Below are 22,965 nucleotides of genomic sequence, written 5' to 3' on the forward strand. Positions count from 1 at the left end.
TGAGAGGTAAAAGAATTTGGACCCAACCATAATTAGGTCCATGATGAGAGTGTATGAAAGAAATGGCATCTGGACCCAAATATTAATAAAATTTTGGGATCATCAATTTCCACACGCCCCAATTAATTAGTTGTTACTTGTTAGTTATGATCATTTGGTGGGTTGGGGGTCCATACTCCATTACTCCATACCAAGAATGGAACTTTGACAAGACAACAACCAGAGCTGAGCATGTAACGGAATTTCCTTTTAAGACTTGACACTCAGCAGTTATCCACTTAGCTTGGTCTTCGTCCAGGCTTTGGGCCCAGACGGCCAAACTCCTGTTTTACATTACTTCTCACCATCTGCATTTAAGCTCTTTGGAAATGGAAATCCCGAGAAATCCACACCATTTGTCTCCTCCACATCAAAATTAGCTTATTTGAAAGCATTGCTGTCTGCTGATGCTGTTAAGAGACATCACCATGTTTACTGTTTATTCCGCACCGATATTTAAGAATCTGATGAGTTGGAAACCGCCATGGAAATGAAGTTTACGAGTTCGTGTTCTATTCGATCTTCCATGTGAAGCTGTAGTGGCTGGGATGAGGAGCATTCAGAAGATCAGGATCGGCAACTCATATACGCAGCTCTACTGTTGCTGCGTCATTGCTTGCTTCTGTTCTGTGAATGAATGACATCAGTTTCAAAAATTTGTCGATCGAGTCATAGCCCCCAGAGAGAGTAGACAGAGAATTTTGTTTTGGGGATATTTGGTCTATTCTTAAAAAAGGGTTTGGTGTAATTCGCAGCCAATAGAGTCTAGTCAATTCTGCTCCATTGAGGCATTGAGGACTTCTCTAGCAGAGGGAGCTCATGTTTCATGTAGCTGATGATTCCAATAGTTTTTGTTCGTCTCCAGAAGTCCAGATTGGGACAATATCCGGTTCAACCTTAATTAAGCCGGAGTATTCCAATAATTTTTGTTCGGCTCCGGTTCAGCATTACCCTATGTCCTATCCTGCTATCCATCCATGATCCATCTGACCATTTCTCCTCGGTCTGCGTTTCTCTGACGCCTCACGTCTCACCTCTCGGCGGTGGTGGTGGGGAGTGAAGTGAATACTGAATAGGAAGTAGGAAGGTGATGGCTGCAGCAGCAGTTTTGAAAGGCGGTGCTCTCCTGCTTTCGTGTAAAACCTGGTGCTTCCGTTCTACACGCACCAGCTTGTCATCTTCGCACGGAAATGGTAATGGGGCAGTGGTTGGATCCTTGCTTCTCAAAAGAACCATAAGGGCGTCCTTTTCTCCTTCGCCTTCTCAGTTCTTTCGTCGGGCATCGGTTAAAGCCACTACCGCTGCGTACACCAGCTCGGCCTCGGACGCTCCCCTTGCCTCCTCTGTCCCATCTGCGGACTCTGCCTTGGACGCCCCGCAGCCGCAAGGCGATTCTGGTGCGGAACGTCCGGCACCCTCAGCCGCACCGTCACCGGATCAACTAAAGGATGCGGTGGATGCTTTGGACTTCAGGGTGGGCCGCATCCTTAGAGCCTGGAGACATCCCGAGGCGGATTCTCTCTATGTTGAAGAGGTCGACCTCGGTGAGCCCGAACCCAGGACGATATGCAGCGGCCTTGTCAAGTACATCCCTCTCGACGACCTTCAGGTTCTCCCCTCTCTCTCTCTCTCTCTCTCTCTCTCTCTGAGTAGAGTGTCGATGACATTAAGTTAGGTTCAGCCTTCATGCTTCACTTGATTATGTACACAAACGTATCATTCGTGTAGGGCAGACAAGTGGTTGTCCTTGCTAATCTGAAGCCTAGAAATATGCGTGGGGTTAAATCGAGTGGAATGCTTTTGGCTGCTTCTGATGCATCGCATGAGAATGTTGAACTTCTTTTACCTCCTGAAGCTTCAGTTCCTGGTGAAAGAATATGGTTTGGCTCTGAAGAGAATAAGGAAACCCAACTTGCTCCTGTGACACCTAACCAGGCAAGATACTTTATTTATTTTTAAAGTCAATTCATTAGGGGGCATATGAATACGGTTGCGTTGCTTTCTCTCAATATGATTATATAAGGAAGTGACAATTTGCAGGTAATAGTTTTCTTAAAGTAAGAATTTTCTCTTAAATCAATTAAGCCTTGTCTCCACCATATGGGTTCGACTTCCTAAATCCTGCACTACCATTCGGCTCTGTTTTCAATTGTTAAGCGATGGCCCCTCAAATCATTTCTCACTACCTTAATCCTAAGTTTTCTCTTGTTATTGATAAAACAAGCTTACCTGCCCAAGAAGAATGTAAGTATTATAATCTGAAAAACTTACAATAACTCAGAGCGTGGTGCACAATCACTGCAGTAATGACAAGATACCACGGGCTGCCATGCCAGAAGAATGAAACTTCTATAGCATAGTACAAGTGCTGCAATAATGTGGAGCATTGGGGGGGGGGGGAGAGAAATGCAGAGGTGTTTGAAATTAAGGAACAAGTGGAAATTCTTATTGATTTGATCAAGATAAGAATTGCACAAGGGGTACTGGTATGTGAGGGGTTTCAGGATGTGAAGATGGATGATATGTTAAGGAGATGGAACATTATTGCTAGTGTGCCACTTAGAAAACCACAGAGGAAGATCAATTAGTACCCCCCTAAGGCTGGCAGACCAAAATTTAAGTTTGATGGGTGCTGTTTAGGTAAACCCTGGAAGTGGAAGGTCAGGTGTGGGAGAGGTGACAAGGGAGGAAGGAGGCAGCATTGTCATGAGCTTTCAAGGGGCTGTAGGCTTTGGCAACTATTTGTTGTCTTTGTTGGCTTTAATCCAAGGTCTCAATCTGATGACACAATAAACTGGAGAAATGTGCCACTAGAAGGAGACTGCCAAGTTGTTATCTCCTGGCTTATTTCAGAGGAGGAATCACCCTTGAGGTTTAGAGCTTTGGTTTGCAAAGCCAAATCCATTGGAAGCAGCTTGAACTGCTAGCTCAAGTGGATCACTAGATTGGTTAACACCCTAGCTAACAGCTTTGCCAGAGCAGAATATCTATCTGTACAAGGGGGTAAATGAGGGATGCCAGGGCATGGGGTCCATTTGTATATGGTCAGCTTTATACTGTTTGTGTGTATGGCACCTGCTCTCTAGCCTGGACATGCAAGGGAGTTTCCTCTAAGGCTTTTAATAAAATTTTACTTGTTAATTATTGATCAAAAAAATTTTACTGTTAATTATTGATCAAAATATTACTGTTAATTATAAAAAAAAAGAGAGGTTTTCTAAAATGTTGGCTGCATGAAAAAAAAATCTCAAAAGGGGGGAAAATTAGTCATGTCAAATCTACCCTATCCAATCTTCCAATTTAGGGCTCATTTGTTTGCATTGAATGGACATACTTTTCAGATGTCCTAGGTTGTTTTGTGCAACCTCTGAGTCTAGTCTTTTAATTTAAAAGATTCCTTTTAGTGGCTTAGTGGCCCATCTACCTCTTAGCCCACTAAGAGGTGTTTTATAAATTTTTATTCCAAAAGTGACTTCACTCTGTTACAAAAAAGCCCATGTCTTTATTCTTACCTAAAACCCCATCTCTCTTTCCCTCTCTCTCACACACACCACAATCTCTCTTTTGCTTCTCTTTTGTTTGGTGGAGCTAGTGTTACTAGCAAGCCGTATTTTTCCTAGTTTTCATTTGTTTCTTTTTCATCTACCAAAAAAGAACTCATCAATTTATAGGGATAAATATGTAAAACAATCTCTTTTCAGATATTTAAATAATTCAATTACATTTGGAGGATAGAAAAGCAATAAATAAATAAATCAAACTCTATCTATTCAGAGTCTAGAGCAGTATTAGATCTTTTTTGCTTTCTCAGAGATTAGAGTTGAGTTTTATTAAACATAACTTTACTTTTAGTGTTTAGAGTTCCTCTGAAGGTGGTGAAAAGGATAGAAAAAGTTAGGAGGAGTTTTTTTGGGACCTGGGTCATGACAAAAAATAGATCATCTCACTAGTTGGAGTAAGGAACAAGGAGGTTTAGGAATTGAGCAAATAAAGGACAAAAATATAGTATTGGTAGGGAAGTGGTTGTAGAGGTCTCCAAAAGAGAGGGCCATTGCAACATTTGGTTATTAAAAGCATTTATTGGCTGGACTCAAATGGGTGGGGTTGTGGTTCTGCTAGAAACACCACCCTTGAAAAGAGTTTTGGAAAAGATAGTTGGTCTCTACTCGCTATCTTTTCACAACACATCTGGTACGGTACTATTTCTAGTACTTAGGTGAAATTTTAGGATGATCTATGGTGGAGGGACCTTTGTCAGTCATTTCCTAGATTTTTTTGGAAGAGATTACAAGAAAGGTGACAAGAAGTCACTTGAGACTTGAGAGTAGGGGTGGACACAAGTTGAGCTTTTCACGAGTTATTCGAGCTCAGCTCGTGAAAAGCTTGATTCAACTTAGTCTAAACCGAGCTTTGAGCTGAGCTCAAGCCTAATGAAGTTCAGCTTGTGAGGCTCACAAGCATAGTCGAGCTTGTATTACATATATAATATTTTTATTTTTTATATGTATACAAGTAAATAATTTTTATAATTCTTAGTTTTATATGTAAAATGAGAAGTCATTTTTATATGTAGAATTTTATTTTTATATGTATAATTTTTTATTTTTTTTTATAGGAAGCTTGGCTCACAGTCGAGCTCAAGCCAAGCTGAACTCCAACATATGAGCTTTTGAGTCGAGTCAAATTCAAGCTCAAGTCTCTAGCTCACTGTCGAGCTGAGCTCAAATGGCCAATTATTTGGCTTGGCTCAGCTAAAACCCATCCCTACTTGAGAGAGGAAAAGAGACCATCCTGCACCCAACCAATACCCAACTCCACACTTCACCAACACAACCCAAACAATCACTCCAAAAACAAACTCACCAAACCAAAAGAAAGTTTGACAACAATTCCCTAAAACTGGACACTTGATCAAACAATCAATGCAAAGTCAAAATTCAACCTACAACTCTAACCAAATGCCTCCTACCTAAGCCAACAACAAAAAATACCAAACTCACAACAATTGACAAGTCAACAAACTGAAAACAAAAGAATACCAAACTTCAAATCAACACTGCATCAAGACTTTGCTCAATTACTCGCCTTCTCTAATGGCTTGAACAGAAATTTCTTTGCTTCTCTTGGAAACTTCCTTTGTTTTCTTCACTTTTCTTTCGTTAAGCCTCCAAACAAACCTTCTTTCAATTTGGCAAACACTTCTGAGAGTTGAATCATTCTATGATTTTTTTTGCCTTCTGAAATGTCAAAATGCATTAGGAATCTTTTCAAGACCCTTCGAGTCCAAAGAGCTATCATTAATCCTCTCTACTCTAGTTCAAGACCATATTCTTCTTAGAGGTCTGAGTTGCAACCAAAGGTCTAGTGGATAGAAGGCTTGTCTAGATAAGGAAAATTTGCTTGGAGGGTCCTTGTTGTGGTCTTTTGGTGCTTATGGCAGGAGAGAAACACAATGATTTTTTTTTGGAAAAAGTAACTTTCATTTGAAAAAGGAAGGATGTACATGGATTGATGTACAAACATGGCTTCCAAACAGAAAACATAAAGTCCACTCAAGAAATTGGAAAAACATTTGCACCATACATCATTTTCCTTCCCACCCCACTTTTAGCTAAAGCATCAATCAAACAATTCAGTTGTAAGGCGAGCTATGTTGTATGGAGCAGAGTGTTGGGTGGTTAAGAAACATATCCAGAAAGGTGAATGTGGCAAAATTGTGAATACTAAGATGAATGAGTGGAAAAACTGAGTTTGGCTTCAGTCAGGGCAAAGCCCATTCGAGGAACCTTTACTGCCTTGTATAGAGAATATCTCCGTACTTGTGTGCTTTATTTCATGGAGAGATATTCCTAATGCAAGGTTGCAAAAGGCTGTTAGAATGGTGTGGGCACAAATTTGCCTTGATAGAAGCCGATCTCGGAAAAAATTGAAAGGATAGGATTAGGAATGAAATTATCCCTAGGAACCTAGGAGTAGCTCCAATAAGTCATAAAATGAAAGAGAGTAGATTAAAATGGTTTGGGCACGTGCATAGAAGATCACCAACTGTTCCAGTTTGTTACACATTGAAGGGGCTAGAAGAGCTCAGGGTAGACAAAAAGGGGCATGGGTAGAAGTAGTAAGAAATGATTTAAACACTAATAATTTGACAGTGGATATGGCTTTAAATAGAACAGATTTGCAAAACAGGATTCATGTAGCCGGCCCCATATGGTTGGGATAAGGCACGGATGATGATGATCAACCAAACAATTAAAGCTCCTAGGCATCCATTTGAAACTGCATTGAGTGGAACCCAAGTATGTCAAAAAATTTCTTGCAAGAAATGGACAGACCTTCAAGGGCCTGCATTTCTCTTTTTAGCCCATCCTGTTGTGATTCTACAGTCTCCCTCAACAACAAGAGAATCAACATGTAGATCTTTGGCTGACTGAAGACCCAACAAAAGAGCTTGTACCTTGCCTCTGAAGCTTTTTTAGCCGAAATAGGGCCACCAAAAACCCAAGAGATGTTCCCTTCTGAGTTGTAAATAACTCCCCCTAGTCTAGCCACCAAAAGACAGGAGATCTTCTTAAGCTCCCATCAAACCTCAAAGTAAAAGCACTCTCAGGCCTTGGGGAAATGAAGGCTGAGAACCAATTGGAGAAGACTGGAGAATCTCTAGCAGGTTCCTATTTAAGTCCTCAAAGCTATACCTTATGAAAGTGTTGGTAGTCTTCATGCAAGAAATTGAGTCAGAATTCTATTCTTTAAAGAAACTTCTGAGGAAGCTTTGTTTTCAAAAAATTATTTTTTTCCTCTTCCCAAAGGCACCACATTGTAGCATAGACTGCTGCTTTCTAGAAAATCATGCCTCTTTTGCCCAAATTTCTACCTTTCCATTGTGAAATAATCTGGCAAGCCAAATTAGGGGGACCCAATAATAACTACTTTCATGGATCAGATCTAGCAGAAATCGCCATGAGCTACAGGCTATCTTGCAGTTTATCAAGAGATGACCAATGGATTCCCCGTTCTTGAAGCACATAATGCAAACATGAGGGGAGATGCTTCTTTATCTCCTTCAACTGGTGTTAGTCAGCCACAAGCTGTCTCTATAGGGAAAACGAAATTCTATAGAAATTGTGGAAAGCCATAACCTTCTAGTTGGGAAAGGGGAAGGAAGAGACCCAAATACCAAGCCAAGGAAGAAGGATTTGGTGGAGAAGGAAACAATAGGGGTGATAGACCAAATTAACTTGTCAAGGTAAGAAGAGGAGAGATAATCATTAGATGGAAACAAGAGGAGAGAGGATAACTCAACCATCTCATGATCATTTAGACCTCTTTGGAAATTAAAGTTAAAAGAGAGACTCTGCGAGTTCTGTTGATACTATTTTTCAAAAGGCTTTGGGAATGATGTTTTTGTGGCTAGCTAGCTATACACAAGTTGTTTAAAAGCATAAATCATGATTCCTTTTTGTACATGAAAACTTTTTTTGTAAAGCAGGGGTTGGGCATAAGGGCAGCTTTTGCATGGCCCTGGGTACAACAACTTGTTGTACATGAGGTTTTTTACTTCTCTTAATGTAATACTATACTTTACCGTCTTTCAAAAAATCTCTTTGCCCTCTTTGTCAACTACCCCAATTGTTGCAAGTCTTTTTGTAACAAATCATGCTACAAAGTTTAACGGGTTGGGTTAAACAGTAAACTTGTATTGATCTGACCCTAATGGATCATGTTTGGGGTAGGCCTACTTGGGTGTAGGGTTGGGTTAGGGTCTTGACACTGTAACCCTTGTCAGGTTCGGGCCAGTGTCGAGTTTAATACTTTGACTGATAGGGCCATGATACCCCCTACATATGGAAGTATTCTTGTAGTTATATCATAGTTACTAACCCCGTAACTTCAAGTTAAGGGTTTTCCCTTTTTCCCTTTTATTTTTTAAAGAGAAGACCATTGGCGAAGAAAGAATGGATGAGCAAACACTAACAGCCAAGGTTTCCTTTTGGAATCTTGGATCTGGTAAATTTTAGGATTTCAGATTCTTTAAGAAATGAATGTCAAATCTGTGTTTTTGCAATCATAAGAAACAAGAAGATCATGAAAAGCTTCTGTTACTAAGGGTTAAAATGATATGAATGATCTACTATTATTGGGTTCTTGCTTTTCTTTTTTTGTATTCTTCTTAATTCTTTAAATATCCCCTCATCTTTACTTGGATGATTCTCCTTTACCGTGTGCACCCAATAGGTTGTTCTTTTCTTTCTATTTTTCTTATATTTTAAGATTAAAACCTTGACCACAATTTCCATCACATACTATTTTCTATTAATGGGAATTACTGTTCCTCATATACTGAACAAACCTACTCCCTTCCCTTTTAACCTCTGTGCCCCCACTCTCTTAACCTACACAGCTTTCCTCCCTCAAGCCTAAAATATTGTCTATTTGCAATTACTCTTGTTGTGCTGTTGTTAAAACGTTGAAATTTTCTTGCACTTACTTTTTCTTACAGTTGCTTTTATTTGAGAAGTGTTAAAGTGAGCCGAATAGGGGTAGTTTAGTCATCTTATGTGTGTTAAGTAGTTTGCTTATGTGGTAGTTTTATTAGAGTACTCTGCCCCACACTTAAGTATGGGCAATTTAGTCTTTGTAAAAGATTATTAGACTCTAATAAAGATTAAGGGGGTCGACTGGATGGGTAGTCCATCAGATTTCGACAGACCCTTATTTCCTTCTTCTTCCTCTTCTTCTTCCTTCACTTCCTGGTTCGGGTTACTGTAGCAGCATTCGAAAATAATGTATAGGGCCATGGCTCACACTACCTGTGAATTAGTGTGGTTGAGGAATCTCCTAAAAGAAATTGGGTTTCACATGGATAAACTTATGAGATTGTATTGTGACAATCAAGTTGCACTCCATATCTCATCCAACCCTGTCTTTCATGAGAGAACAAAGCACATAGAGGTTGATTGCACTTTGTGAGGGAGAAGGTTCTTGCTGGAGAGGTAAATACAGAACATGTAGGCTCGAATGATCAGTGGGCAGATTTGTTTACAAAAGCTCTAAGCTCAGGGAAAGTGAACTACCTATGTAACAAGCTGGGATTATATGACATATATTCTCCAGCTTGAGGGGGAGTGTTAAAGTGAGCCGAATAGGGGTAGTTTAGTCATCTTATGTGTGTTAAGTAGTTTGCTTATGTGGCAGTTTTATTAGAGTACTCTGCCCCACACTTAAGTATGGGCAATTTAGTCTTTGTAAAAGATTATTAGACTCTAATAAAGATTAAGGGGGTCGACTGGATGGGTAGTCCATCAGATTTCGATAGACCCTTATTTCCTTCTTCTTCCTCTTCTTCTTCCTTCACTTCCTGGTTCGGGTTACTGTAGCAGCATTCGAAACAAGAAGTAATGAACCCTAGGTTAGGGCAGGATGGTATTGGGTTCACCCCTATAGGGTTAGAGCGGATTCGGAAATTGTGTCTTATTATGTCAGGGTGGGGCGGGGCGGGTTCAGGTGAGGACATTGGAGAGTTGGGTTAGGGTGGAGGCAAACTCATGCCAAACTCGACCCATTGACATCCCTATGTGTCTGTTAGAAGTTTCATCATATTTAGAAAGACACAAGTATTGAAAAAAGATCAATGATATAAATAAATGATGTCAATTATCAAAAAAAAAAAGATCAATGATATAGATAGAGACTAGTACCCTGATATGGGAAATGGATATTTGACTATGTTTCTTGAAATCTAGGATACAAATACAGGCATCCCATTTAATTTTTCAAGGCTTGTATCTTGTCAAATTTAATAGAACTCTATCTACAATGTTTCATATTAAGATTTTATTAAATATATCATTTACACATTTTTAAAGATGTTCCTATTATATACTGTGGAAGTGTCCATGCTATATTTAGCATTTGTATCAGGTATGCATTTTGTTACACACAAGGATGTGAAGTGTGTATCAACTAAATTCAACTCAGCCTAATTCCAGTCATCTGGATTGGCCACATAAATCATGTCATGCCATTGTAGTCTACCCCGAGACATGTTTCCTGTCAAATTTTAAGTCCTTAGACCATTTCCATCAAATATTAAGATTTTTGATGCTGGGCCCTTTCAAAATTTTAACAATTGATAAACTTGGGCCTGCCCTAGTTGCACCCACTAAGTTCCATTAGAGGCTTTTGGTTGTTTATGGTGGTGTTTTCTGGGTGGTGGGCAGTTCTCAATTCTATTTTGAATGGGCTATAATGTATTTATTGTTCTATGGTAAATAAGTTTCTACTACTTGAAGTGGGAATTAACAATTTCCAGGCTTGCCTGTCAGCCACTTCTTATTAAGGAGTTTCCAATCTTTCAATTTTCATTTAGCTTTTTATACTTTCATCCTTACAATATTAGAACGCCTGTGGGAGAGATAAAAATCTATAGTTACAACGGGTCTTCACTAAGGCTTGGTACCTACTCTTTATTTATTTGCATTTTTGCACTAGTATCTAGTCTTTTTTTTGTGATGAATAATAGTAAATTTTATTAGTTCAAAAGCTGATTTATAGATGTGAATTCATAGAACATCCCAGGGAGAGGCGCGAGCTGCAGCCCCTCCTTGAATCTTACAAGTAAACTAGGAAAGAAATACAGTAATCACAGCTGAGTCCAAAACAATTCTTCCCAATTTACCCCTTGCTTAGCTAACACATAGGACAAAGTATTTGCTGATCTCCCCACCCACTGTAAAGAGACCAACATATTCCTTGCCAACCAATTGAATTTCTTCATTTCATTCTTGTAGCGCCATATAGCATCTTTAGGATTTTTCAACCAGCCCACCACCACTTTGGAATCTCCTTCAATTACTAGATGTTGTACCCCCAGCTGGTTTGCAAATTGCACCCCTTGTACAGCAGCTAATAGCTCTGATCTGATACCCCAACTCCTAAAGGACCCGAGTAGAGCAACATAATCTCTCCCTTCTCGTTTCTCAAGACACCCTCCATTCTTGATAATCCTGGGTTTCCCATGCTACTTCCATCAAAGTTCAGCTTTAGTGAGCCTTTAGATGGAAGAGATCAGCTTGTAATTGACTTATCCTTTAAGGGTGAACACCTAGCTACAGCTGACCAATTTCTCCAAAGGTCATTAAAGGAGAATTGATGAAAGATTTCCAAGGTCTTCAGCCAAAGTATTGCCCTATGCAACACAGTATTTCAATTCCTGATTGCTTTTGTCCTTTCCTTGAAAGATTCTAGCATTCCTTTCTTCCCAAAGAGTCCAAATCAGGGCAGCGCGAGCACATCTCCACATAATTCTCCCTCTTTTTGTAGGTCAAGAGAAAGTAGAATGGTTAAAGATCATGTGAACTTCTGCTGGCATACTTCAACTACTCCCAAACAACGAAAATAGCCAAGCCCAAAGATTTGCAGAAAAAGGACAAGATATTAGTAGATGGTAACAATCCTCCCCGTGAGCTCTACAGAGGATACACCAATTGGGAGAAATACAGAGGAAGGGTCTTCTCTTTTGTAGGTTATCTAGAGTGTTTACTTTCCCATAGAATACTTTCCAACAGAACGCCATAATCTTTCGGGGAACGGGCCTACACCAAATTTCCTTTAACGGAAAAGGATGTTGAGCAGAATGCTAAGAGTTCACACCCTTTTATCGGGCTTGGAGAGATCCAAACAAACCTGATTAAGGCAATATAGCAAGTCAGAGAGAGATTCAATTTCATCATCCCTTGGTCCCCTACGAAACCCAAAATCTCAATTAGGAGCCAAGGGTGTTCCCAATGATGAGACAAATTTTGAGACCACCTCTTTTTTATACAAGGAAACAGAAAATAGCAAAGGGAAAAGGTCCTTTAGGGGGGTATCTCCTAACCAGATATCCTCCCAAAAGCCGACAACGTTGCCAAAACAAACTTCATACCTGATAAAACAGAGAAATTGAGGAAGGGTGTTGTGAATGGCCTTCCAAGGTGCTGCCAAGTTAGCCTGCCTTGATACACCAACATCCCATTCATTCTCTGATTTCCCATGAATGCTTCCCACCACCTCATGCCACAACCTCTCACTTTCCAATGGCCATCGCCACAACCGTTTCCCTAATAGAGCTTGATTTTTTTCAATCAACCTCCTAAGTCCCAAACCCTCTCTTATTTACTTCTGCAAACAATTTCCCAACTAGCCAAATGGTCATTTTTTTCTTGTCCCGGCTCCCACAAGAAGTCTTTCATCAATTTCTCCACGAGTTTCTTATTAAAGTAATTCTCCCTCCCAAAGAGATAATTCTTCTTCCACGTGGCTAGACTCTTCTCAAACTTTTCTAGCACTAGGGTCCGAAATCTGCTCTCCCTAGGGTTTACCTCTAATGGAAGTCCTAAGTATGACATAGGCCAGGCAGAGATGGAACACTCAAGACATTCCGCAATTACCTCGATCTCCCCATCCTCCAAGTTTATACCCGCTATGCAACTCTTTTCCAGATTTATTTTTAGATTAGAAATCCTTTCAAATCCTTTGATCAGCTCCTTTAGGTTTGCTACCTTCTCGCTAAAGCCTCCTTCACAAAAGATCATTAGGTCATCTGCAAACTGAAGGGTGACTGGGATTTGGTGTTTCCCTATTCTCCAACCCCTAATGGCATCTTCACTATCAACCTTAGTAATGATCCTACTAATCACATCGGCTACTAATGTAAAAAGGAAGGGTGCCTGACACCCCTGCAAGTTGGAAAAAAGTCCCTCACCACACCTTTTACCAGAATGGAGTAGTGACAGGTATTGATACACCCAGATATCCAACTACACCACTTGTCCCCAAATCCACAATTTCTCATCACGTCTAGTAAAAACTCCCAGTCTACCAAGTCATAGGCCTTTTCAAGATCCGATTTACAAATAAAACCTCTTTGCTTAAGCCTTTTCATTTCCTCCACACACTCATTCGCAATTAGGATCTGATCTGTTATTTGTCGCCCTTGAATGAAGGCCCTATGAGTTTCACTAATGATCGAAGGGAGAACTGTTTTGATCCTCAAAGAAAGCACTTTAGCCAGAATTTTATAGATGCTTGTCACCAGACTAATAGACCTATGATCTTTTGGGTGGTTGGCGTCAATTTTCTTAGGAATCAAGGCCAATAAAGTGGCATTGATTCCAGGGCTTATTACATGATTATTTACAAATTCCTTAAACACTTCAACTAAATCCTCTTTCAGCACCTCCCAACAATCTTATCTTGATAAAAGCCCATTGTAAAGCCATCTGGGCCTGGAGCCTTGGAACTATTCATTAAAAAGCCCATTGTCGCTCATTCACAAGCTTCTTCTCTTCTCTCCTCTTCTCTTCTTCTTCTTCTTCTACTGCTGTACTTCAGCAAACAAGAAGATCTAAATCCTGTTTATCTAGACTAACTGGCAACCTGTGTCTCTGAATGTGTATGGTTGTTCAAGCTTTTCTACCATCAGAATATCAGAGTTTCCTAAATGTTTTGGCTGGGTTTGTTAATACCTTTACCCTATTTAGTATATGATGAAAATATTGTCTGCACAAAATGGTCTTAACTTGAAGAGATGGAAGTGGAAAGGGTTTCAGAGTGGTTGGAAGATGGCGTTCTGAGGTGAAGATGGAAGCTAAGTCGTTCAAGTTGGAAGAGGAATGGACCAAAGGTAGTTGTGCTCTGAAAATCAGAGAGAACAATAAGGCGAAAATACTGGTATCGGAGGAGGTTGATGTTTGGGTGAAAGGATTCGTGGATGGAGCTCTCAATTCGTTCAAGGAGGAAGGATGAAAAAATACTATGGTAGTTCCAGGAAAAACCTTTGTAATCGAAGTGAGGAGAAATACTAAGGGGTGGTTCATTACTGTGACTGAGCTATTTGGCAAAAGGGGAAAAACCTGGTGTGGCGGTTGCCTGCTCCTCTGTACATCAGAGAATTTTGGTGGGTGATGGCATAGATATTTGGTGGAAACAGATGGTGCTAGTGGTTGAACGGAATGTGATGGATTGGCAGAAGGTTCTGGCTACTGTAGCTAAGGAGATAGATTTGGGAAACGAAGCCAGCTTATTTCCTTTTGCAGAGATGAAGGCGATTCTTGATGTTGGCGACCAGGGGTATGCTTCAACACGGTGGTTGTGGATGGCAGCCTCTTTCAGCTTCAGAAATGGAGCCCATCTTGTAACGAAGTGGAGGTGAAAGATGGTTGTATACGGATGAAGCTGTTAGGTCTTCCCTTCAATCTTTGGAGGGACTCTGTTCTTGAACAGATTGCTCGAAGCTTGGGTGGGGTGCTGATGGGAACCAACAAAAGTTGTTTGGTAGTAGTTAAGATTCAAGTTGCCGGAATCAAGCATGAAAACGTTCCAAGATTCTTCGATATTTGCTTAGATGGAGCTTGGTTTAAGGTGTGGGTGGCGTCTGAATTCGAACATGGGGAAGATGTCTAAAGGTTGAAGATGAAGTTGTGCTGGCAGGGTGGAGGACACGTGGAGTAAGGAGAGTGGGTAAGGAGGAAAACTTGTGTGGGAAAGCCAAATTAGCAAGTTATCAGTCGGTGGGGGTAGAGCATGCGAAAAGTCCGCCATTAAAAAAAATTAATTCTTTTTTTTTGAAAAAAGCAAAAGTGGGGTGGGTAATTTAACCTTTGCCGATGTGGCAAAGATGTTAAGTCAACCAATTATGTTATTTCAAAGGGCCTGGTCTGAGCCGGGGGGGGGGTTAGTTGGGCCGTTTACTAAACCGGACTCCAACTAAAGTGGCCCACGTGACCACTTAAAATGTCACGTGGGTCAGGGTAAGAGGGTGGTAGATGGGCTGACTATAGACCGTCCCTTCGGTCTATCTTTGTCTACAGTGGGGAGATGGTGGGAACGAAATGCAGTTAGGGCTGTTCATAAGAAGACCCAACCCGACCAACCCGGACCGACCCAAACCGACTTAGTAGTTAGTAGTTACAACCTACTTAGTTCCTACTTAACTAAGTTGTCTCTATCCTAGTTACAACCTAACTTAATTTCTAGTCTTCTAGTTAGGAATGACATTAATGGCAAGTATTGTAAGACAACTAGACAAGGAATTTTTTTGGAAAAGTTTAAAGAAAAGAATCAAAGGATCCTAGTTTTTATGGTCTTTTACACCAAATAGGCAACCAATTTAAATTAGAATTAGGTGTCCTTTTTTACTTAGATTAGAAGGTTTCTTGAAATATACAAATTTCAGTCTTCTTTCTCTAATACAGTTTGACTTTCTATTTTCTTGATAACTTCTATTCTAACTTGGCCCGCCCCCTTACCAATTTCAGTCTTCTTTCTCTAATAGAATTAGGTGTCCTTTTTTACATCAAATTTCAGTCTTCTTTCTCCAATCTACCAATTTATTACCATGGTTGAACTTAGAGCCGAAACCGACCGAAACCGACCCAACCCGACTCAAACCGACCAGGTCGGTTTTACTTAACACAGGGTCGGTTTCGATTTCAATTTCAGGTAACCCGACCAGGTTGGGTCGGTTGGAAAAATCTCAGTAAACCGACCCAACCCGACCTGTGAACAACCTTAAATGCAGCGGCGGAACAAGGGTGTTCAGGGTGAGTTGCAGTGGATGCGTCGACGAAATCGAGAAGGCCAAGCTCTCTGAGATGTTCCAAAAAGAGACCAAACCCCAGATTTGAAAGAGAAAGGTGCGAAGAAGACCTTAGGGTGGACGAAGGATGGGTTCGATGCAGGGAGAACAATGAGGACTCGGACGATAGCTCAGTCAGTGGTACTTGAATTGGTAGTGTGAAGGACGGTGGAGATGATGAAGGTGTTTTGGGCCTGAACATTGCGGAATTATTTTAGAGGGACATGGAAGAGATGAGGAGTTGCAGTCCAGGTGGCCAGAAGGGCTCGTTTGGTGCAGGGATGGGTCCTGGAACAACAGAGGCAGGTGGGGCTGCGGAACCTTATGGGATTAACCCATCTTCAAGGCACCAGATTGTGCAAGGCGCAAATAGTGTTGCAAATCAGGAGAACCTGAGGCAGTGCATGAATACATCACCAAGGGGTAAACAATGGGAAGAGAGGACAGGTTGCCAGTCTAGCCAAAGGACAGATTGGATTCCCAACCAACTTTGGGGGACAGATAATTACCAACTCTCTGAACCAGTTTGGGAGGTCGAGAAGTTTTGCTCAGAGGCAACTCCACCCCTCCAGTTAATCCTAGGTAATTGAGTTAATTCAGTTTTTGTTACTGATGAGTCTTCTATGTCCTTTGTACCAGATTCCGATCCCATTCCAAGCGCTGCAGCCCTTGTATGTGAAACCAGTTTTGGAGGTGGGTGCCTTAATTTTGTGGAGAGGCTGATGAAGGATCAGGAGGGGGAGCTGATAGGAAGATACAGAAATGAGGAGGTGTGAGAAATTATTGAAGGGGTATTTAACGAGTTGGAACAAAGTGTCTTGAGGAGAGAGGGTATGACTGAGATCAGAGGGGAGGGTCCAAGAGGGAGTAGACTAGGTAAGGAAAGGAGAAATGAAAGGGAAATGGCAGGGGGAGTATTGGTGGAAGGAAACAGGAGAGAGGATTCAATAGCAGGCTTTGTGGGGAAACTGGGATGTAGAATGGAGAACTTGAACGTTCTGAAAGGCAGTCTACAAAAGAGAAAGGAGAAGATCAAAGTGAAGAAAAGGAAACTGAGTGAAGTTGAGAGGTTCAAAAGGGATGTGGAAGGTGATAAAAAGTTTGGGGTGAAAGGAGAGAAGAAAAGGAGGTAAGTAGTGGGTAGGTGAAGAAGGGATTTAAGAGAGAATTGTTAATGAAGATTCTTAGCTGGAATGTGAGGGGTATAAGAAGTTCGAGGAAAAGAGCAACGATTAAAGAGGTGTTAAAGCGGTTTGATCCTGACATTGTATTAATATAGGAGTTTAAAAGAGTGGATTTTGATGGTAGATGGGCAAAGAGTATTTGGAAAGCTAAGGGGATCAATTTGGTGGCTGCCCCATCATGGGGAGCCTTAGGGGGGATTGCTACATTGTGGAAGAAGGATGTGGTTGAAGGTGTGGAGGAGCTAATTGGGAAATATTTAGTTTTGCTGAAGTTTAAGCAGCAAGCAAATGGTTATGAGTGGGTATTAACAAATGTTTATGGACCAAATGATTACAGAGAGAGGAAGGACTTGTAGGAGGAACTAGCTGATGTCAGAGGACTATGGGATGGGTCTTGGTGTGTGGGTGGGGATTTCAATGTGATTAGATTCACGAAGGAAACCAATATCAACAATTAGAGGGTGACTACTAGTATGAGGAAGTTTAATCGATTTGTGGATGCTTTTGAATTCAAAGAGATACCTTTAGCCCAAAAGTCATTCACTTGGTCCAATCTCCAATCAAGTCCTATCTGCTCTAAGTTGGATAGGTTTCTTTTTTCATTGGATTGGGAAGACCATTGGGGCGACCTTGCCTCTAGGGCTCTTTCTAGACTGTCCTCAGATGATTGGCCAATTGTGATTTGCAAAGAGGAGAGGAGAGGAGGGCCTGCCTCTTTTAGGTTTGAGAATATGTGGTTGCTCCATCCTAGTTTTACTTTGAGAGTTACGGAATGGTGGAGTGAGTGTAACCCAGTTGTGGATTGGGAAGGCATGAGATTTCATAAGAAGTTCCAATATCTGAAAGCCAAGCTCAAGGAGTGGAATAAGTTGGAATTCGGGAGATTAGAAGAAAGGAAGAGTACATTGATGGATCAAATTGAGTTCCTTGATTCGAAAGAAGAAAGGGGAGAATTTGGAGAAGTAGATAAGGAACAAAGAAGGGACTTGAGAAGGCAGTTAGAGGATTGTCTACATAAAGAGGAAATAAATTGGAGGCAAAAATCTCGATGCAAATGGATGTAAGAGGGAGATAGAAATATCAGATTTTTTCATTCTGTGGCAAATGGAAGGGGAAGGAAAAGCATGATCTCAAGATTGGAAGTGGATGGCGGTGTTCTAACACAATAGGATGAAATAGCAAGGGCATTTGTTGAACACTTCGAGTCCATAATAAGAAGGCCACTCAGGAGGGAGAAGGCAGTTAGAGGATTGTCTACATAAAGAGGAAATAAATTGGAGGCAAAAATCTTGATGCAAATGGATGTAAGAGGGAGATAGAAATACTAGATTTTTTCATTCTGTGGCAAATGGAAGGGGAAGGAAAAGCATGATCTCAAGACTGGAAGTGAATGGCGGTGTTCTAACACAATAGGATGAAATAGCAGGGGCATTTGTTGAACACTTCGAGTCCATATTAAGAAGGCCACTCAGGAGGGAGAAGTGGCTAGAAGGTTTGGATTAGCCAAATGTAGGGGAGAATAATAGGCAGAAGTTGGAAAGAAGGTTTGAGATGGATGAGATTTAGGAGGTGGTGTTTTCTATGGACAAAACAAAAGCTCCAGGCCTAGATGGTTTTACAATGGCCTTCTATCAAGATTATTGGTATATCGTGAAAGGTGACCTTTTGCTAGTGTTTGAGGAATTTTATAAAAGAGGGGTGATCAACCTGGGTCTGAATTCCACTTTCCTAGCATTGGTCCCAAAGAAGAAAGATGCTTCCCACCCCAAGGACTTCAGGCCAATTAGTCTGATAAACAGCTTGTATAAGATCATTGCAAAGGTTTTGTCTCTGCGGTTGAAGGAAGTATTGCCAACAATAATCTCTCCAAATCAAGGAGCTTTTGTGAGTGGGAGACAGATTACTGATAAAATCTTGATTGCCAATGAGAGCGTGGAGAACTTTAGGAAAAATAGGAAGAAGAGAGTGGTATGTAAGCTGGATTTGGAAAAGGCTTATGATCTGGTGGAGTGGTCTTTCTTAATGAAAGTTATGTCCAATTTTGGGTTCGGGACCAGATGGTGTAAATGGATCTTGGGGTGTGTTCGGAATTGTCATTATTCTATGCTAGTGAATGGGACAGTGGTGGGTTTTTTCCTAGCTGTTTGGGGAATAAGACAAGGTGACTCCCTTTCTCCTTTCTTGTTCACTATGGTTGTTGATGTTCTGGGGAGGTTGATTCATGGAGCAGATTCTAGGGGACTTGTTAGAGGATGGAGACTAGGGAGGGAGGATATTCCCCTTACCCACTTACAGTTTGCAGATGATACAATTTTATTTTGTGAAGGTGGGAACTTGAATTATATCAGGAATTTGAAGTTGGCAATACAACTTTTTGAACAAATGTCCAACCTAAAGGTGAATTTTGAGAAAAGTTGTGTTGTGGGTGTGAATTTGGAGGGTGAGATCAGGGAAAGTGCTGAAATTTTGGGTTGTGAAGTCTCAGGTTGGCCATTGAATTACCTGGGGATGCCTTTGGGTGATAACCCAAAAAAGGAGAGTTTTTGGAATCCGGTGGTGGAAAGATTCGAAAAGAGACTTGCCTCTTCGAAGAAGAATTATCTTTCCCTTGGTGGGAGGATTACACTGATTAAGGCTACTCTAGCTAATTTGCCCATTTACTTCCTCTCAGTGTTCAAAATTCCTACAAAGGTTTCTAATAGATTGGAGAAGATGATGAGAGATTTCCTATGGGAGTCGGGAGAGGATAAAAGGGACCATAGGGTGAGTTGGGAGGTGGTGACCAGAAGTAAAAACCTTGGTGGATTGGGGCTTGGGAACATTAGGAAAAGGAATACGGCCCTCTTGGGGAAATGGTTATGGAGACTCCCAATAGAAAAGTAGAGACTATGGGCTAGAATAGTGGTAAGCATACATGGGATGGAGCACAATGGATGGGATGTTGGGATCCGAGCTGGGACCACAAGTACATCACCTTTGAAAGTCATTCACAATTTGCTTCCTTTTTTCACCCCTCTCATCAGGTATGATTTGAACTTAGGTAATTCCATAAAATTCTGGGAACAAACTTGGGTGGGGAATGCCCCTCTTAAGGATTTATTTCCTTCTGTGTATGCCCTCTCTGTACTAAAAAATCAACCAATTTCTTCCTTTATTACCCCTTCACCTTCCTCTTCTGGGGTTGGTTGGAATCTGGGTTTGAGAAGGGCTGTGAGAGATACAAATTTGGACTATATCTCGAGCCTCCTAGGTATTCTTGATAATGTTTTCCTGGACCCTACTAAGTTGGATTCTAGAATTTGGACCCCCACCCCCACTGGCTCCTTTTTTTATGCCTCTTTTTTCAAAGCCTTAAGTCAGACCCCTAGCCCTGTTGGCCCTCCTTTCCCGGTTAAGGAGGTTTGGTGCAGACCAATTCCTCCCAGAGTTGGTAGATTTTGTTGGGAAGCTTTTCTGGAAAGAATCAACACTAGTGATATGCTCCAAAAGAAAAGACCTTAGACATGTTTATCCCCTTATTGGTGTGTTCCTTGTAAAGCGGAGGGGGAGACTGGTTTCCACCTATTGGTGACTTGCCAGTTTGCTAAGTCTGTTTGGGGGTGGGCACTATCCCTTTTCGGGTATAGTTGGAATCCTCCATCAAATTTGCAAAGCCTTTTTTCCCCTTCTTTCTTCAGGTGCCAAAGGAAAAGGGGAAGGACTATGTGGAGATGTTTGAGGGCTGTAGTTTGTTGGGCTCTTTGGGAGGAAAGGAATTCTAGAATCTTTTCTGAAGTAGAAAAAAGCAATGAAGATTGAGAGAATTGATCCATATAAGGGTAGTACAGTAGCTGAAATCATCAGAGTTGTTTACAGACTTCACAATAGATGATTTGTCGAGGAAGTGGGGTGAGATTGCTAACTGCACCCAGACCACAGCAATCTTAGGTGTGTCTTAGACTCCCCCACCGGCTGGGTTCTTAAAACTAAACTTTGACGGGAGTAGTCGGGGGAATCCTGGACAATCGGGGATTGGAGGTGTGTTTAGGGATGAGAATGGGCTTGTCTCTGCCATGTTCTCCGGCCCAATTGGAGTGGGTGACTCTCTTAGGGCTGAAATCTTTGCAGTTATGGAAGGAGTTCAAAGAGCCAAGGAACTGAATATAAGAAAACTCATCATTGAAGGGGATTTAGAGGTGGTGGTAGGGTGGTTAATAAAGAAAACAACAGATTATGGATGTATAGTAACGAGAGGAGGAAGTTTAGGTGGCTGGTTGAAGAAATGGAAGTTAAGATTAGCTGGGTGAAAAGATCAACTAACTCTTTTGTGGATGGGTTAGCTAAGCAAGGAGTCGAGAGGGAGTCATTGTTTTGGGCACAAGTGTTACTTTTTTCCTTTTTGTTCTTGGGAGTGTTTAACTCCATTTGGAAGATAAGAAAGTTTATCTTCCTCTCTGTAATTACTTTTGTGATTAAGTAATGAAATGTTGTTATTGATAAAAAAAAGACAGCTTTCTTAATCTCTTCTTCCTCGAAATTCCTTTCCAACCACCTTGCCATTCCGTCCTAAATTCTTGGCCATTCCATCCCTCCCACGACTGCTCTCTCACTCAAAGGTCTTCTATAGATCGATTTGAAGTGGTCCACAAATTTTCTGGCTATATCATCTTGTCTGGTATCACCTCCTCTCCTATCTCTAGCTTGGTCACAAAATTCTTTCTTCGTCTCCCATTGGCCTAGTCATGGAAAAATCTAGTGTTCCCATCGCCTTCCTTAATCCACTTGTGTCTAGCTTTTTGTCTCCAGCTAATTTCTTCCCTTAATAACACCTCTTCCAAATCCTTTTTCAGTTGTCTCCTTAACACTCTATCATCCTCAGTCAAACCAATTTGGGATTCCTTTACATCCAAGTTTTCTATTCGAAAGATTAGGCTCATTTTTTGCTCCTCAATTCTGCCAAAATGTTCTCTATTCCATTCTTTTATTTTGGCTCTCAACCTCTTTAACTTGTTATGAAACTTGACCCCCTTCCATCTTACCCCCCTACCTCCTCACCCCACCATTTCTTCACTTTTTTCACAAAATATGGATGGGTAAGCTACATGTTTTCAAATCTAAAAGGTTTGGTCCAATAGGAAAAGTCTCAGTGCTTATCTGGATAGGACAGTGATCAGAGGTGACCCTAGGTAATGCTCTAGCAACAAAGTTTTCTAAACTATTCTCCCAGGCTAGGTTAAATAAAAATCTGTCCAACTTTGAACACAAAGGGGTTTCCTAAAGGTTGGACCAAGTAAAACTGGTTTGTAGTAGAGGTATTTCCTTCAACTCACAATCTTCAATGAAACCATTAAATTTCCTCATACTTGTTGTGATTACTTGTTGGAGATTACTTGTATCTTCAAAGAATCTAATGACATTAAAATCCCTGCCCAGGCACCAAGGGCCATCCCATAACCCCTTGATTGCATATAATTCCTCCCACATCTCATTTCTCTCTCTATAGGAGTTAGGGCCATAAACGTTGGTTAGAACCCATACACACCCATCCTCTACATTCTTAAACTTAATGGAAACGGGGAATCTACCTATCAATTCTTCCACCACAGTTTTACGATCCCCCCGAGGCACCCTAGGAAGGAGACGAAGTCCAACCTACACCTCTAGACCTCTAGAAACTCCTAACCCATCTCCCGTCTAATTCCATCAGTTTGGATTCTTGTAACAGCACAATGTTGGGTTTTTCCCTTCGAAGTAGATCTTTCATCACCCTTCTCTTTCTTGCACTCCCTAGGTCTCTTACATTCCAGCTGATAATTTTCATTGAGACAAAAATAACAAAACATCCATGAAGAAGCCTTAGTCTCCTTATTTTAGACCCTTCCTCCTCTTCCCTCTGCCACTAAATTCTAAATCTCCCTCAATGTCTGAGATTAGCCTTTCCACTTCAGATTTTTTTTGTTCTTTATTCCTCCCCCCCCCCTCGTTCCTAATACAATAAGCATCCTCTTCCTTCTCTCCATCCTTTCCAGCCACTGTCTGAAGTAGAATTTTACCATGCTCACACTCATTTTGGCTACAACAACTCTCTATTACTCCTTCCTTCTTTTTTAGTTCCTCCAGCACTGTACAAATCAAATTTCAGAT

At 41.1% G+C, this 22,965-nt stretch overlaps 1 protein-coding gene across 1 annotated transcript in view; it reads left to right on the forward strand.

Annotated features, from left to right (window-relative positions):
• The first annotated feature begins 369 nt into the window (after positions 1-369).
• The window catches only part of LOC104612633 (Nucleic acid-binding, OB-fold-like protein), a 28,489-nt gene continuing 5,893 nt past the window's right edge, over positions 370-22,965 (forward strand). The window contains exons 1-2 of the mRNA XM_010280128.3: positions 370-1,648; positions 1,768-1,974. Coding sequence (XP_010278430.1) covers positions 1,130-1,648; positions 1,768-1,974 — 726 coding nt within the window. The 5' untranslated portion in view covers positions 370-1,129. The remainder of the gene's footprint in view (positions 1,649-1,767; positions 1,975-22,965) is intronic.

This window comes from Nelumbo nucifera, chromosome 8 (assembly GCF_055504915.1).
Source record: "Nelumbo nucifera cultivar China Antique chromosome 8, China Antique-T2T, whole genome shotgun sequence".
Classification (NCBI taxonomy): domain Eukaryota; kingdom Viridiplantae; phylum Streptophyta; class Magnoliopsida; order Proteales; family Nelumbonaceae; genus Nelumbo; species Nelumbo nucifera.